Below are 18062 nucleotides of genomic sequence, written 5' to 3'. Positions count from 1 at the left end.
CTGACGAGGGAGTCAAAGACCACTCCCTCTGTGACTCCCTCGTCAGGTCCCCCCCGCTTCCCTCCAAGGCCCCAAGGGGATACTTCCATATCCGCCACAAATTCACCTGCACACACATCATTTATTGCATCCGCTGCACCCGATGTGGCCTTCTCTATATTGGGGAGACAGGCCGCCTACTTGCGGAACATTTCAGAGAACACCTCGGGGATACCCGGACCAACCAACCCAACCACCCCGTGGCTCAACACTTCAACTCCCCCTCCCAATCCACCAAGGACATGCAGGTCCTTGGACTCCTCCATCGCCAGACCATAGCAACACGACGGCTGGAGGAAGAGCACCTCATCTTCCACCTAGGAACCCTCCAACCACAAGGGATGAACTCAGTTCTCCAGTTTCCTCATTTTTTCCACACCCCCACCTTGTCTCAGTCAAATCCCTCGAACTCAGCACCTTCTTCCTGACCTATCACCCTCACCTTGACCTCCTTCCACCTATCGCATTTCCAACCCCCCTCCAACCACAAGGGATGAACTCAGATTTCTCCAGTTTCCTCATTTCCCCTCCCCCACCTCGTCTCAGTCAAATCCCTCGAACTCAGCACTGCCTTCCTAACCTGCAACCTTCTTCCTGACCTCTCCGCCCCCACACCCACACCCACTCCGGCCTATCACCCTCACCTTGACCTCCTTCCACCTATCGCATTTCCAACACTCCTCCCCCCAAGTCCCTCCTCCCTACCTTTTATCTTAGCCTGCTGGACAAACTTTCCTCATTCCTGAAGAAGGGCTTATGCCCGAAATGTCGATTCCCCTGCTCCTTGGATGCTGCCTGACCTGCTGCGCTTTTCCAGCAACACATTTTCAGCTCTGATCTCCAGTCCTCACTTTCTCCTAGTAAGATTGTAGGCAGGGTCAAAGAATTGTTCTGATGGTCAAGCGGCAGCAGTGGGAAAACAGTTCCCAATTCAGTTGGCAGCAGGAGGTTTAAGATAAAAAAAACTCATCCATTACCAATGGAAACCTCATAAATATTCAAAGTAAAACATTTAATTAAATTTAATTTGCTCAGACTTAATAATATCCCTGAATCAATTAAAATAACATGAGCCTTCAACAACCTGCCAATTAAATACTGGTAACTTTACTGTGGCTTAATTGACTGACCACGAGAGCCTTTTGACTTGCCGAATCAATAATAATACAAGTTCTTTAAAAAAATTTATAAATAAGTTGATAGTTAAAAAGGCTGAGGAATTGGGTGCCATAAGAAATGAAACACAAACTAATATTTTGATGGCCTATCACTCGGCCATCTCAAAACAAACAAAAATTCAGATGTACATGTTTGTAACTTACCAGCATTGCAAATGTATATCAAGACGGTGCAGAGGAAAATCAAGTAAAGCTTCAATCGGTCTTGTCCTCCACGCGCCTTTGAAAGCGTTCCCCATGTTCTTGAAGCATATAAAAATATACTTTTTTTCAAGACCCTATCATTAGCTGTCACAGCTATTTCATCAGTTAGTTGCACCCTTTCAGCAGGATTTGACTCCCGCAACCACAGCAGTACATAGAAAATAGATATCACTTGACAGCCACAATATACACCAAAAACATGTGTAAAGGTGTAATTCTGAAGTAGCCATCCACTCAATAGGTACCCAACAGTCCCCCCAATATAGATCATTGATTGTACAATGCCAATACGCATAGTACGGTTCCCATCTGTTGTGATGTCAGCCACATAACTGAAGACACTGAGGAAAATGGCAACATAATTTCCAAAGATCCCTATTAACGCAGAGGCAAAAACACACCAATAGACAGACGTTTGCTTAACCTGCACCATCACTATCAATATAGCCCCACCAAGTGATGCACCAATACTGGGTAATATCATGCCAAGTTTGCGACCTGCTTGATCAGACCAGGCACCAAGTAAAATTGATGGGGGTATGGACAAAATAGTCAACACAGCTGTGTAGAGAAGTAGAACATAGGCAGCTTTGCTCTGGGTAACGAGTGACTCTTCAGGATGAAGAGACAGATTTCTGCACATATCCTCTTTATTATATAGGTCTTCACAAATCTGCAAAAAAAAAAACAAACACGTCATCTAACTACTTTCAGTTACGATCGAGCCCTCCACTTTCACCTGATGAAGGAGCGTCGCTCCGAAAGCTAGTGTGCTTCCAATTAAACCTGTTGGACTATAACCTGGTGTTGTGTGATTTTTAAATTTTGTACACCCCAGTCTAACACCGGCATCTCCAAATCATTCAGCATTTTGATTATGTATTTAGCTTGGTTTAGATACATTGTGCAGGTCTACACAAAAGAAACTTTTGAAAACTTTGTTAGATTCTGGAAAGGTTCCACCAGACTGGAAAGTAGCAAAATATAACCCCTCTATTCAAGGGAGAGAGGCAGCAAACAGGAAACTATAATCCAGTTGGCGTGGTGTGTGTCATGGGGAAGTGTTAGAATCAAATCATTTGTGCGGTCACATTTGGGCATTCAGTAAGTCTCAAGACAATTGGGAAGCATCAGCATGGCTTTAAGAAACATAAATCATGTTTAATTTGGTGATTGGAGTTATTTGAAGGAATAATAAAAAGAGTGGATCAAGGGGAGCATGCACACATACTGCACTTAGATTTCCAGAAGACATTTTACAAGGTGCCACATAAAAGGTTATTGTGCAAAGCAGAAATTTGTGGTGTTGGGAGTAATATTAGTATGGATAGATGATGGGCTGGCTGACAGAAAGCAGAGTATAATAGTCTTGTTCTGATCAATAGGATGTGATGAATGGGGTACCACAAGGTCCTGTACTGGAGCTTCAGCCTATTTTTAAGAATTTATATCAAAGATTTTGATGAAAGGAGCAAAGGCATGATAGCTAGAGAAGTGTTTTGTGAAGAAGACATAAGGAGGATGCAGACAGATATAGTTTGAAATGGCAAAAAATCTGGCAGATGGGAGCGTAACTGGGAAATAAGAGTTAACCACTGACAGGAAGAAAAAGTATTATTTAAATCAGAAAACAAGTGTAGAATTCAGAGGTGCAGATGGATCTAAGTGTTACAGTGTATAAGCCACAAAAGGTCTGTATGCAGTACAGCAGATAATTAAGGCAGCTAGTGGAATCCTACCATTTATTAAAAGAGAAATTGGACAGAAAAGTAAAGATTTTATGCTTCAGTTATATAGGTATTAGTGAGACCCACATCTTCAATTCTGTGCAGAATTTTGGTCTTGTTAAGGTGCACTCGAAGATTCAGAGGAGGTTTACTAGATTGACGCAAGTGAATGGATCATCTTGAGTGTACACTGAGACAGACTGGGCTCAGACCGGAGTCTAGAAAAGCGAGGGGTGACTTGATTGAAGTATGATGAGCTTGACGAGGTGGATGTGGAAAGGTTGTTTCTATTTGTGGGTGAATACAGAACCTGGAGGTACCTTTTAAAAATGAGGCAATAGAGTCATATAGCTGTACAGAATGGATACATACCCTTCGGTCCAACTCACCCTTGCCAACCAGATATCCTAAATTAATCTAATCCCATTTGCCAGCATTTGACCAGTCCCCTCTAAACCATTCCTATTCATATACCCATGCCGATGCCTTTTAAATCTTGTAATTGTACCAGCCTCCACCACTTTCTCTGGCAGTTCATTGCATACATGCACCACTCTCTGCATGAAGAAGTTGCCCCTCAGGTCCCTTTTAAAACTTTTCCCCTTTCACATTAAACGTATGCCCTCCAGTTTTGAACTCCCCTATCCTCAGGAAAACGACCTTAGCTATTCACCCTGTCCATGCCCCTCATGATTTTATAAACCTCTATAAAGGCCATCCTCCAACACTCCAGAGAGGATAGTTCCAACCTATTCAGCCTCGTCCAATAGCTCAAAACTCCAATGAAGGCAACATTCTTGTAAGTCTTTTCTGAACCCTTTCAAATTTCACAACATCCTTCCTGTAGCAGGGAGCCCAGAATTGCATGCAGTATTCCAAAAGTGGCCTAACCAACATCCTGTACATGACTTCCCAACTCCAATACCCAGTGCACTGACCAACAAGGGCAAGCATATCAAATGCCTCCTTCACTACTGTCTACCTGGGACTCCACTTTCAAAGAATGCCATCCTTTTAGGGGAGAGTTCAGAATGATTATTTTCTCTTGGGGCATTGTGTCATTTTCAAATTCCCTGCATCAGAACACAATGGAGGCAGACATTAAATATTTTTAAGGTAACGGTAGATGGATTCTTGTTTAATGAGGGAATCCAAAGTAATAGATGGGAAAAGTGGTATTTAAAACAAAATAAATCACCCATGCTCTTATTGAATTACAGAGTAGGTGCAAAATGACGGAATGACCTACATTCCTATATGAAAAATTTCATTTGCATGATGCAGTCTCCTTTGCCAGCAACAAGCTACCAGCCTTATTGGAAATGATCATTTTCAAAAAGAGTAGTTTCTTCCATTCATCCATGTGTATCTATTACAACCATAGTAATTATATATTTTTAAAATAAAACAAATTAGAAGAACAAAACAATTCATATTATTTCTTTTCAGCACTTTAGTATACTATACTTTGTCCTATGGATAAGGCAGCATTTCAATGCAATGTACTCAGCAACATCTTGCAAATTGCAGAGCATTCATTTCCAGTAATAATTCAGACAAACTTGGCTGTTTTCTGTGCTTGTTTGATTTTTAGGTATTAAAGTAGTCAATAATATTATCAGACTTTTGACTGTTGCTGCACTATGGTTGCTGTTATAAATCTATAACCCAATTTTGATGTAGATATTGTGCTAAATATTGTGGCAAAAATTACACTTACTACTGATCTCAAAGTAAGCCATCCACAAAAGGTCCAGTGAACTCTGTAGAGTATATTTCCAACAGCGGTTTAGATCTGGCACCAATTTAAGAGAATCACCAGGGATATAAATGACATTGATGTCATCAAATCATGAGGGCATGGATATGGTAAATATACAAGATCTTTTCCCTGGGTTGGAGGATTCTAGAACTAGGAGAGCATAGATTTAAGGTGAGAGGGGAAAGATTAAAAAAAAAGGAACTAAGGGCAACTTTTTCAGGCAGATTATGATGCCTGTATGAGCTGCCAGAGGAAGTGGTGCAGGCTGGTACAAATACACCATCTAAAAGGCATCTGGATGCATTATGAATAGGAAGAATGGAGAGAGATATGGGCCAAGTGCTGGCAAATGGGACTAGATTAATTTTGAATACCTGCTCAGCATGGGCAAGTTGGACTGAAATGTCTGCTTCCATGCTGTACATCTCTATGATTCTATGACAATAGTTTTGTGGTAACGGTCATAAAATTCCATCCAGTTCATTACCATCCATGCTGTACATCTGTATGACTTCAAACAGAAGATACTACCAAATCATTAAAATGGGGAGGTGATGTAGTAATAACATTGTCATTGGACAAGTAATCCAGAGGCACAGAAAATGTTCTGGGGACAGGGTTAGAATCCCAACATGACACTTCTGCGATTTGAATGCAATGAAGACCTGGAATTAAAAGTTTAATGAACTTGAGTGGGTTCAGAATGGACTGCCAGAGGGAGTGGTGAAGGTTGGTATTATTACAGCATTTAAAAGTCACATGGATGGGTATGTGAATAGGAAGGGTTGAGAGGGATTTAAGTTTAGTGCTGGCAAATTAGACTAGATTAGGATATCTGGTTGGCATGGACGAGTTGGACTGAATGGTCTATTTCTCTGCTGTACATCTCTATGACTATGACAATGGTTTTTTGGTAACTGTCATAAGATTCCATCTGGTTCACTAACATTCTTAGGGAATAAAACCTTCTATTCTTACCTGGTTTGGTCTACACAAGACTCCAGGCCCACAGCAGTGTGGTTGACTCTTAACTACCATCTGAAATGGTTTGGCAAGCCAGATAATAGTATCAGCCACAAAGTCTCAAAAAAGAATGAAACCAAAAACAGACACCTGGCATTGACTAAAGTACCTGAAACAGCAATGACAAACTCAGCCCTGTCTGCTGTACAGAGTCCCCCGTACTAACAGGAGGTCAAATTCCAAAATTGAGAGCTGGCTCATAGACAAGTCAAACTACAGTCTGACATAGTTATACTCACTAAATCATATCTTACAAACAAAGTCCCAGACAATGACATCATCATCTTTGGATACATCCTGCCCTACTGGCTGAACAGATCCAGCAGAGGTATATAGTTAGCCTGGGAGGCAGCAACATTGAACTCTGGACCTCATGAAATATCATAGCATTTGAGAAAGTATGGACAAGGAAACTTCCTGATTACCACACACCAGATCCACTTGACTGATGAATCAGTTCTCCTCATGTTGGTGGAAGCACTGACTGTGTCAGGGGTGCAGCATGTACTCTGGGTAGGGCACTTTAACACTAATCAAGAGTAGCTCAACAGCACCACTATGACCAAGTGTATCAAGTCCTGAAGGACAAAACTGCAGGTGTTGTAGGAAACAACAAAAAAAAAAGAAAAAAACATTTGACCTTGTCCTCCTCAGCCTGCCACAAATGCATCTGTCCATGTCAATATCATTAAGCTTTACTACTGTCCTTATGGATATGAAGCCCTGTTTTTACATGGAGGACAACTTCCATCATATTGTCTGACACTACCACTGGGCTATCTGGGATGGACTTTGAACTACTCAAAACTGGGCATCCACAAGGGCCACCTACTGCAACAGAACTTTGCTGCAATACAATATGTAATGTTATGTCATGGTAAGACATATCAGCCACTCTGCCATAACCATCAAGCTAGGGGACCAACTGTGGTTCAGTGAGGAATGCAGGAGAGCATGCCAGAGGCAGCATGAGGCAGCACCAGGCATACCTTAAAATGATGCCTCAACTTGAAGTTACAACACAGGACAACTTGCACACCAAACAGCATAAGCAGCAAGTGATAGAGGAGCTAAATAATTCCACAACCAACAGGTCAGATCTGCAGTCCTGCCATACCCACTTGGAATGGTGGTTGTCAATTAAACAACTCACTGGAGGATGAACCTCCACAAAACATCCCCACCCTCAATGATGGAAGTGACTAGCATATCAGTGTAAACAGTAAAGCTGAGACACCGGGCACTCCTGGCCAATGATTGTTTTCAAGTGAACGATAGATCTTGACCTCCTCCAGAGGACCCTAGATACCAATGTACCTTCAAGCCAATTCATTCACTCCATATAATTGAGGCGCTGCATACGGCAAAGTATATGGGCCCTGAAACCGTACGAGCAATAGTCCTGAAGGAGCGTTCTCCTGAATTTGCTGCACCCCTAACTAAACTGTTCTAATATAGCTCCCAACACTAGCATCTACTTGACAAGTTTTGAAAAATTGCCCAGACATATCTGGTGCACAAAATCAGGACAAATTCAACCCTGACAATTTCTGCTCCATCAGTCTACACTAGATTATCAGGGAATGTATTATCAGCAACGCTATCAAGCAGCAGTTGCTTAGCAATAACCTGCTCATTGACACGGAGTTTAGGTTCTGCCAAGACTACTATGCTCCTAAACCCATTACAGCCTTAATTCAAAAACGGACAGTACTGAACTCCAGGTAATGAGGGGAGAACAACTACCCTTGACACCAAGGCTGCTTTCAACTGAGTGTGGCATCAAGGAACCCTGGCAAAATGGGAGGCAATGGAAATCAGAAGATTCAGTTGCTTGGAGTCAAACCTGGCACATAGAAAGATGGTTGTGGTCATTAGAGGGGAGTCACCTCAGTTTCGGGTCATCACTGCAGGGGTTACTCAGAGGAATGTCCAAGGCCAAACTGTTTGCAGAAGCTTCATCAATGACACAACCTCTAAGATCAGAAGTGGGGATGTTTGCTGATGATTGTAAAATGTTCAGCACCATTCACAACTTCTCAGGTACTGAAAAGCCCTTGCCCAAAAGCAGCAAGACTTGGTCAATATCCAGGCTTGGGCAGACAAGTGGCAAGTGATATTCACACCACACAAGTGCCGGGGAATGACAAGTCAGAATCTAACCATCGACCCTTGACATTCAATGCCATTACCATCACTGAACTCATTATCAACATCCTGGCAACATACAATTGACTAGAAATAGACTAGCCACCTAGTATACACTGTCATGTTAAGAGCAGGTCAGAGGCTAGGAATCCTGCAGTGAGAAACTCAACTCCCAACTCCCTAAAACCTGCCCACACAATCTTCAAAAGGCACAAGTCAGAGGAGCCTAGATGAATGCAACTCCAACACCACAAGAAGCTTGACAACATCCAGGACAAAAACGCCCACTAGATTATCACACGAATATTCACTCTCTCCAGAGTTCAGTAACAACATTGAGTGCCATCTACAAGATGCACCACACTAAGTCACCGAATCATCTTAGAAAACACCTACTAAACCTACGACCATTACCATCTAGAATTTCATAAATTCACCCTTTGGAGAAGTGTACAATCACTGACAGCTACCTCTGGATTCTCATGTTAATCTCTCCATGTGTAATCTCCAAAATTTGATGTCATCAATAATCCATTTAAACCAGCAAACACCAAAGGTTGTGCCATTATGAACATCATAAAATCCAACTTGTTATATTTTTTGCATTACTTTTCTTTTACTTAAGTTTATTTCAATGCTTATTTCTTGGAGGTGCCAGAGCAAAGTGTCCATTCCCAAAGCTTCATGAGCATCCAGCTTTGCCTCAAGATGTCGGGAAGCTTAACAACAGCCAAATTACTGAGTACATTTTTTTGCAAGTGAAGTTACAATTTATTCATACTTCTTTAAATTTGGTATCTTGAATTCATTATTCACAATGTGGTCTCCGTTATACTGGGGACCCAGTATCCAGACTGGGTAATCCTTTTCCTGAACGCATTCATTCAATTTACAAGTATGACCTCTAGCTTCTGGTTGCTTCTCATTTTAATGCTCCAGCTTTTGGCAATGTTTTTGCAAAACATTGTTTGCTGGAAATCTTAAAGAACAATTAAAATAAAAAAAGAGAATTGGCTGGAAAAACTCACAGGTCAGACAGCATCTGTGGAAAGAAACAAAGTTAATAGGTCAGCTGATACCCTTAAATCAGACTTGAAGAAAAGTAGGGATTGAATTATGGGAATCAGGTGAGAGATAGAAACAAAAACATAAGGAGACTACTTGTGACATGGAGGCCAGGGGAATGAAATAGCAAAAGATTTCATGAAGTAACAGCCAAAACAGTGGTAATGATATCATGAAGAAACAAAGGTTGTGTTCAAATAAGGTGAGTTGCTGCGTGAGAAACACTGGAATGCAACATAAAGAAATAGAGATAAAGGAAAATAAAATCACCAGGTCAACACAAAAAAACAAAACATTTACAATCAGATGGTGGCAGATTTTATGACCTAAAGTTGTTAAAGTTGTAGAGTTCACAAGGCTGTAGAGTGCTGTGCCAAAGGTAATGTGTTGTTTCCTGAGTTTGCACCACTGGAACACATAGCAGACCATTGACAGAAAGGATAACATGGGAGTAAGCTGGAGAATTAAAATGAGAAGCAACCAGAAGCTGGAGGTCATATTTGTAAATTGAATGAACGCATTCAGCAAAAAGATTACCCAGTCAGGGTACTGGGTCTCCAGCATAAAAGAGGCCACATTGTGAGTAATGAATTAAGATACCAAATTTAAAAGTAGTACGAGAAATTGTTACTTCACTTGCAAAACATGTTTGGGATCTTGGACAATAATAAGGGCAAAGGTGAAAGGACAGTGGTACATCATCTATGCTTGCATGGTAAGGGGTCAAAGGGAAGGAAAGCAGTATTATAAGTAATCTAGGCAGGTAGGGTCAGAGGGGACGCCTCCTAGAGAATGCTGAAAGGAAGGAACAAGGACAATATTTTCGATGGTGCCATTGGCAGAAACGTAAGAAGGTGATATGTTGAATACAAATGGTGGTGACACAAAGGTGAGGACAAGATCAACCCCATCATGGTTCCGAGAGGGAGGGGGAAGGGAAGGGAAGGGAGCAGAGGTGCATGAAATAGTTTGGGCAGGCTGGAAGGCCCAGTCAACCAATACACTGTGGGAATCATTCGAAATGTTTTGGAAAAGTTAAGACATGTAGGAAGCACTGATGTGAAAGGCAGCATCATCAAAACAGATACAACAGGCATGGAGAAACTGGGAAAATGGAATGGAGTCTTCACCAGAAGCAAGACGTGAGATAGTGCCATCTGTGTAGTTAGGAGAGACTGTGGGTTTGCATTATGTTCAATGTTAATCGCCAAAAAATTTAAGACAGAAGTAAAGGTAGGGAGCAGAAGAGTGAATGGCAAGCCTGGTAAAAAGAGAGGAAAGTGTGAAAATTGGAAACAAAGTTAATGAAAATTTCCAGTTTAAGGCCTGAGAAGAAGGCACCAATATGGTCATTACTGTCATCAATGTACTGGATAAAGAGAAGGTGGGGCCTTCCAAAAGAGGACTGGAATAGGTGTTCTATTTATACTCCAAAAACGTAGGCACAACCACATGGGTAACCATAGCAACAACTTTTATTTGGAGGAATGAAAGAAATTGAATGAGAAACTGCTCGAGTGAAAACAAGCTCTGACATAGAGCACTTTCAGGTGCGTAGGGGCCTACGGGAAGAGAGGGTCGCCATCATTCCCCCCTCCCACTTCAGGAGGAGATGGTGGATGGGGATTGATTGGGCTTCTGTTCAAGGAAAAAGTGGAGTGTCCGAGCCTCTCCAACTAAGGGATGGAGGTGCAGAGCAATTGGACATCCTAACAAAGAGGCAGTGGCTGAGGCCAATAAACTGTAAATTGCTGAAGTGACTGAAGGCATTGAAAGAGTTGATGATGTAAGGGACAGTACAAGGGAGAAAGAATGAAGTTGATATAGAGGAAATAAACTTATTGGGGCAGGTACAGGCTGAAACATTGGGCTGATAAAGATGTAAACCTTGCACATTCACACTGTTCATTTCCACAAATTATACCCCCATACTGAGGTTTTCCAGTTTCCTTTCTGTTCTAATCACAAAACGTGCCTATTTTTGAAAATCATGTTAAGACTCCAAACCAACTAGTTAAATACTGAGCTGAAAAGGTGTTGCTGGAAAAGCTCAGGTGGGTCAGGCAGCATCCAAGGAGCAGGAGAATCGATGTTTTGGGCATGAGCCCTTCTTCTCCTGCTCCTTGGATGCTGCCTGACCTCCTGCGTTTTTCCAGCAACACATTTTCAGCTCTGATCTCCAGCATCTGCAGTCCTCACTTTCTCCTCCAACCAGTTAAATAGTTGACTTTGCATCAACTTTGGCTAGAGTAGGCAATTAACCTTCCTAAAATCGGTGATGTGGTAAAGATGACTACTAAGTCAAAACTTATGCAAAAAAGTTACCAACTTCATCACAATGACTTGGAAATATATGTATCATTATAAAGATTAAGACAGAAGCAGTTTACATTTGTTAGAGTACAGGATATGAGCCAAACCTGGCTGTCAGCCAGTTACAGGCAGTCCTACTGATCCACAGATAAGCCAGGAAGTTTGGTCCAATGACTAATCAGATTAAGAATGGTTAAAATACCAATCATGTACACTAATGACCTGGATGAGATACAAAACGTGAGTCACTAAGCAATTCTAGGCACCAAAAGTACAACTCTGTCTTTGAACTGGCTTGATTGACCATTCAATCTTGGACTACCAGGCCAAAAAAATAAATACTTCTGTCCTTCCTGGAATTTTTAGCTTACTAAATCTGTAAATTACAAAGTTACATCTGAGAATTTTTTAAACTCTTGGAAGAAATAAAACAGTATTTTGATAAATCAAATGCAATGGATGTTGTGAACACAGACATTCAAAGAGCTCTTCATCACAAAGAAGACGAGTTGATAAAATTGAGATACGTTAGGCTGTATTTAAGTGAAACAACGTGGGCCTTGTCTGCTAACCAAGATAGTCTTTTTTTTTTTAAAAAAGATGCATTGATCAGTGTCCTTGCCAACCCATGACATGCCAGCAGCTGTCCTGAACCCAGGGTGGCTGGGTTATTGCTGAATCTCACAAATGGTGGGATGGGGTGGTTGCAGGGTAGGAGTCACAGTGTCGTTAGCAAAGGGAAAGAGGTGGCTCTATGTGCACACCAATTCCTGATACCTGGGCTCTATTGAATAACAAGCACTTTTGAATAAGGGGTATCTACCAAGGGCCCATAAACAACCTGACACAGGTTCACTTGCCATGCTCCCCACATGCAATCCTTCCTCCCACTGAGTTAACACTAACATTTGCAGAATCAGGCCTTCAAGTGGGCATTAGTTAACCAGTTCAGAGACTGAATTGACACTGGATTTTGTTTTGGCAGGAGGGGGCGGTGGAGAGAAGTGGCAATAATGGGGGAAGGCCATTGACAAAACTCACTACAAGGGCGGGCATTAAATTCTGCCCATTGTATTAAAGACAATCCAGCAGCATGAATAGGAAGTTGGTTAAATGAGAGCAAACAGTACTGGCTGATGGAAAGCAAGCTGTAATGAAATATCATTGATCTAAAACATCAACTCTTTCTCAAACAGACACCAACTAGCATATTGACTTCCTCCTGCATTTTCGGTTTTAGTTTGAAAGACATTTTAATAAAGTAATGGAGAGGAATTATTGGCATAAGGTCAACACGAAAGGAAAATAAGGGGATGGGATGGATAAATAAATAAATAAATAAATAAATAAATAAATAAATAAATAAAGAAAAGGGTCATTAGGACATGAAATAAACTCATGGAAACAGTGCTGGCTTTCCTTTGAGTGGTACAATCAACAGTGTGATTCACTCTGGTTTCTGTACCATTAATTTCTTTGTGCCTAAATCTCTCAAAACTTTTGCTCTGGAAATAATAAGCTGAGTGATTTGTCATTTTTTGGAGTACAGTACACACGAGTCTGTGGTGGGCGATAACAAAATTAAAATTGAATCCTTGCAGCACGTCATCTATCCAGGATTATAATTGGCTGAAAAGTGATCTCAAATAGCATTTCAGCCTAAGGTGGCTAGACAAAAAGGAGTCCACATTTGAGCTGAATACTAGGAAATAAAGTTCACGAGAACACAGATTTATTTAAACAAATTTTTTTCTCCAATTATTAAAAAGGCAACAAAAGTATGATTCTTGTTAGGATTGGGGGCAGGAGCATGGCGTACGATGGGATACATCAGGAGAAAGTGAGGACTGCAGATGCTGGAGATCAGAGCTGAAAGATGTGTTGCTGGAAAAGCGCAGCAGGTCAGGCAGCATCCAAGTAGCAGGAGAATCGACGTATCGGGCATAAGCCAAAGAAGGGCCTGAATCGGTCCTGTATAGGATTTTTGAATAAAAAGTCTGAGAAATGAATGCATAAAAGTGAAACTTGGCAAGTACAGGAATTCATACCTTTCTTTTTATTACAGATGACTTATGACCCCCTCTGCAATGTACCACTCAGAATGGCCAACTGGATGGAAAGGAGTTTTTTTTTCTTTAACCTTAAGACATTACTTAAGTGAATAGTTAGCACAATTCACAGATTCTTTTAGTTAGTTAGAATATCAGTTTTTTCACCCCCAGTTTCCTATGGTGGTCAGCTTTACAAAATATATTCATGAAACAGTCTAAGAGAGGTTACCAAGTTAAATGATAAAGGCTATATCGGCCACTCACAGGCAGAGGTAATTGCAATGCATACAAGTGTTCAGAGATAAAGGAGGACGAGAGTTAAGCCATTTTGATCAGATAGTGTCACTCGTGTGCATGATGAGTTCAGTCGGATTACAGGATAAACCCATTACTGAGGGATTCACCAACCCTATGTCCCAGAACCTAATACCATGGTTTCAGCTGAACATGATCAATCTGACCACATTGCCCATAAGGCCAAGGTCACATATGCTCTGAAAACATTGTTAACCACCAGAATGCAGCCAGTCTATTGTAGAGATCTGAATCTAACAAATTATGTTAAATTTGTTGGGTAAGAAATTAAACCTAGTTCAATCTTACCAATCTTTAATGTGTTTTAAATTATGATTTAAGTTGCAAAAAAAAAACCTAGTTAAATGCTAAACCACACAGTGATACACCGAACTTGCCATATAACTTCTGATATTCATTTTGGTATGTAGTTTGATTATTTATTATTCAAAAAACTATCTGACCCTGTCTGCAACTAATAGATTTTTATTCATTGTTTATTTGCTCAATGTTTAAGTAATAGTTATGTTCTTGTAATGAGTAAATAGTTGATGTGTAGTTTGATGTCTTTGTTGATGAATTGATAAGAAAGGGTTATTACTTTGCTCACTGACTAAATGAGTTCCCTGATTGAGGATTGAAGACCTGCGGATGCTGTAAATTTGAAACGAAAACATAAGTTGCTAGAAAAGCTCAGCAGGTCAGGCAGCATCTGTGAAGAAAAAAATCAGAGTTAATGTTTCAGGTCGGGTGACACTTCCTCAGTGAGGCCTCGAGGATTTTGAGAAATTTGTCCGATGTCAAAAAAAGGAAAGGAAATATGGCAGCACGGATTAGAAGTCGACTAAAGGGCAGCAAACAAATGTTACTGGTCAAGGGACATTTGTCAACCAAGGTCAGAACAATGATCCCATTATGCTGAGAGAGTTGCAGATTTATTATAAGCTAAGCAACTACAGAAATTTACATCAGAGAGAGGACCAAATAATGCATGGGCCTGGCCGCACACCGAAAGTCACAGGTGTACACATTAGCTAAATTTTAAAGGGAACATTTGTCCAGAAATCCACATTAGGAAATCATCTGGATTTGTGCTTTGCACACTGTCAAAATGGATAACACAAAATGAGAAGTTGAAACAAACCTGTACAGAAGGAGGAAGAAGCATTTTAATCATTGATGGGGCAGATATCACATGAAACTTAATGTGGAGAAATGTACAGTACAAAATTTGCAACATCTTAAAACATATAATTATTTAGTTAAAAAAAAGGCAAAGTGTCAGGGGAACGCAACTACATGAAAGCTCTTTCAAGGTGTAATTTCAAGCACAAGTAGTTGAATGACATTCCTGCAGAGCAAAACACTTTAGGAAAGTTCCAAATCACAAAGATAAATGGCAGCTAAAGCAGAATAAATGTAACTTGCAGAACAAACATTAGTTAATATCCAAAATAATTTACCAGAGAACACAGCATTAGGTAACAGATTATTAATACAGATGGCTGTTAAAATTGGTTCAGCAGAGGTTCAGGTCTATATGCACATGTTGGAAGTGCTTTAAAATAAAAGAGGCTGGGAAGGAGCAGCACAAGGCTGAAGAAACAGCATAATATGAACCAAAGAAGGAAGAGTACTGTTTACTGTTCGTAGCAGCCGGATATAAGAAATAACAGTGCAGGGAGAAGGAGGCAGCACAAATCACTAAAATGACTATTAATATTAACAAGGGGTGTACCTGCTGTCACAAAAGAACATAATTAATAGGAACAGGAGTGAACACTGGAGTCATTTAAAAAGATAATGAACGGCTTGATCATTGAAAAGTAAAAGAGACAATCTGCCCAGATTTTTTACTTTAAAACCCTCAACTCTGTAATAGATCAGAACATCAAACTTCATCTTCAGCCCTAGCCTTCACTTTAGTCTGGGGTACAGAATTGTAATGATTAACATAACCCTCTGAAAAAAGTAATGTGCAAGTTGATATTGACTATTTGCAGGTGTTCAGCATTGTTTCTTATCCATATTATATGAAAACCACCTTATTTTGAAACTCTGCACCCTAGTTCTAGATTTCCCCTAAGAAAAATATTTAAATGAAAGAAATTAAGGAAATGACATTGGGGTGTATTCAAACTCATCAGTCCCATTAAGTATGAATAGTAGTCGGCAGCATCTCTAAGGCAGGTGCTCTGCTCTGGGTTCAATTCCCACTCCAGGACTTGATCCCCAACGTAGTTGTGTTCATGGCGTGGTCAAACAGATTATCAATTAGGAAATCCTTCCAATAACTCAATGGCAGATGTTAAGAAAGAGTGAGAGAGATTCATGTTTAGGCATGTGACAGAAATAAATCAGAGCCTCTATCATCATTAGTTGTAGCTTCAGGCTATAACACAGGTGCAATGTATGTAGCCATAGCAACTCTGACTTCTTGGGTGGCCAGTTGGTTAGATGGCTAGCATAGATGAGATTAGCACCAAAAGCAATAGCCAATCCCCATGCCAGTTGGAGATGGATTTGGGATTAGACTCCTTGGCCTACAGAATTTATGTCTGCTTTGCACCCTGTCTTGGGGCAAATTACTCAAGAAGAAAAATTAAATATGAAGTCAACAGGTGGTCAAATTGATTCAGCCTATTAGGTTGAGCAGAGCAACTTTAATCAAACTTAGTCCTATCATTTTGAAGAGGGCCCAATGCAGACTGTTTCTTCAAGATTGCTGATGGCTATCAACCCACTACGAGTAGAATTGGGAATTTATAGGCAACAAAACTGGTTCCATAACTTTGCGAAAAGGCAATTATTATATTGTTCACAAATAAGTTAATAGACAGGTCTCCCGCATCTAAAATGAATGATCCTTCCTGCCTTAAGTCCAATTCAAGAATTTTAGAAGTGCCAACTTGAAAGGTTTGCTAACGCAGCTGCAGAGTTAGAATAAAACAAATAGCAGAAATAGAACATGCACTGAAATAGATGTTAGATGGTGCTACCAAAGTGATGTACAATTTTCTGAAAACATCAATTAGTAGATCATTTCCTGCTGGAATTTCTGGATAATTTAAGATGAGTGCTCGAGTGCGAGTCCATAAATCCAAAAACAATGCTTGGGACTAGGTTGACACATGGTCCTGCTAACAACTCTGAATTAATGGCATTTACATAGTTTTAACTAAATAGATAAAAGCTAGCCAGCAAACAGCTAGCAGGGTATGGGCTATAGACCTTCACAAAAATAGTCACAACTAACGTAATTCTGTAACAATAAAAGGCACCACTCTTCCTGGCACTTGATTTGCAGGAGCTGATCTTTCCTAGCTACAAAGGCAGGGTAAAATACCAGCAACCAGTCAAAGAGGGGGAAAAGAACAGCAAGTTATTAGAGCAACTGCCAGGAAACTACACCCCACTCACACAAAATAAAACACAGAAAATGCACATTTAACCTACAACCCACCTTCATCAATACCAGCCTCTGCAAAGCGAAAGCGTTTAGGAAGGTTGATGCCAAATACAAAAAGATTACCGGCTCCACCGTGACAATGGTCCTTGGATTCATTCTGGTCTCAGTGGGGGTTTTTTTTTGGAGAACACTAAGAGGTAGTGGTAAAACAAAATTTGAGTCGTGAAGCGTTTTCTGAAGTTGAACCAGTCTCGGGGTGAGGCTGTCACATGAGAATGACTGAAGGTCTGGGGGAGTGAACAGGTGCAGGGTGCGTGGGCGGGGCGCACGGGCAGGTAAACACCTGGCCACACCTGAGCGTGCCCAGTTTGTCCCTCAGCTGGAACAGTGGAAGGCAGAGCTCCCCCCCAATTGCAATATCTCCACGAGACATGCCTGGCCGCTCCTCCACCACATCCGTTGGGCGTTGCACGCCGTCGTTCCACTTTGATGGGCGGATTTTAAAATCACGGGGAATATTGCGATTTTTCTTCTTCTGTCATCGGGCTGGGACTCCAGAGAGGTGTGTCCCCGCGTCCGTGCACGCAGATCAATCGTGCGAAATGTCACCCCTGTGTCGATTCTGACTCACTTCGGTTGCAAAGATTTCCAGTTTTAACCAATTTGGCACTCTCGAAAGGATGGACACGATTTTCTGCATGTATACTTTTGAATTGTATGCACTCCTGCAAACATCATCCCTTCCTTGGTATTACAGTAGTCACTCTATATTGTATACAAAATAGGCACGTAATCAGAGCTTCCAATTTATTTTCAGAATGAGGTTAACGCTTAACGAATGAAAATGAA

At 40.9% G+C, this 18062-nt stretch overlaps 1 protein-coding gene across 1 annotated transcript in view; it reads right to left on the bottom strand.

Annotated features, from left to right (window-relative positions):
- The window catches only part of LOC140482827 (proton-coupled folate transporter), a 94218-nt gene extending 76389 nt beyond the window's left edge, over positions 1-17829 (bottom strand). Inside the window, exons 1-2 of the mRNA XM_072580501.1 lie at positions 17268-17829; positions 1362-2094 (exon numbers count right to left, since the gene is read on the bottom strand). Of these exons, the coding sequence (XP_072436602.1) occupies positions 1362-2094; positions 17268-17369 (835 nt within the window). The 5' untranslated portion in view covers positions 17370-17829. The remainder of the gene's footprint in view (positions 1-1361; positions 2095-17267) is intronic.
- Between the last annotated feature and the right edge of the window lie 233 nt (positions 17830-18062).

This window comes from Chiloscyllium punctatum, chromosome 11, assembly GCF_047496795.1.
Source record: "Chiloscyllium punctatum isolate Juve2018m chromosome 11, sChiPun1.3, whole genome shotgun sequence".
In the NCBI taxonomy this organism is placed as follows: Eukaryota; Metazoa; Chordata; class Chondrichthyes; order Orectolobiformes; family Hemiscylliidae; genus Chiloscyllium; species Chiloscyllium punctatum.
Note: the sequence above shows the minus strand (reverse complement) of the source record. Positions and strands in the feature narration are given on the sequence as shown.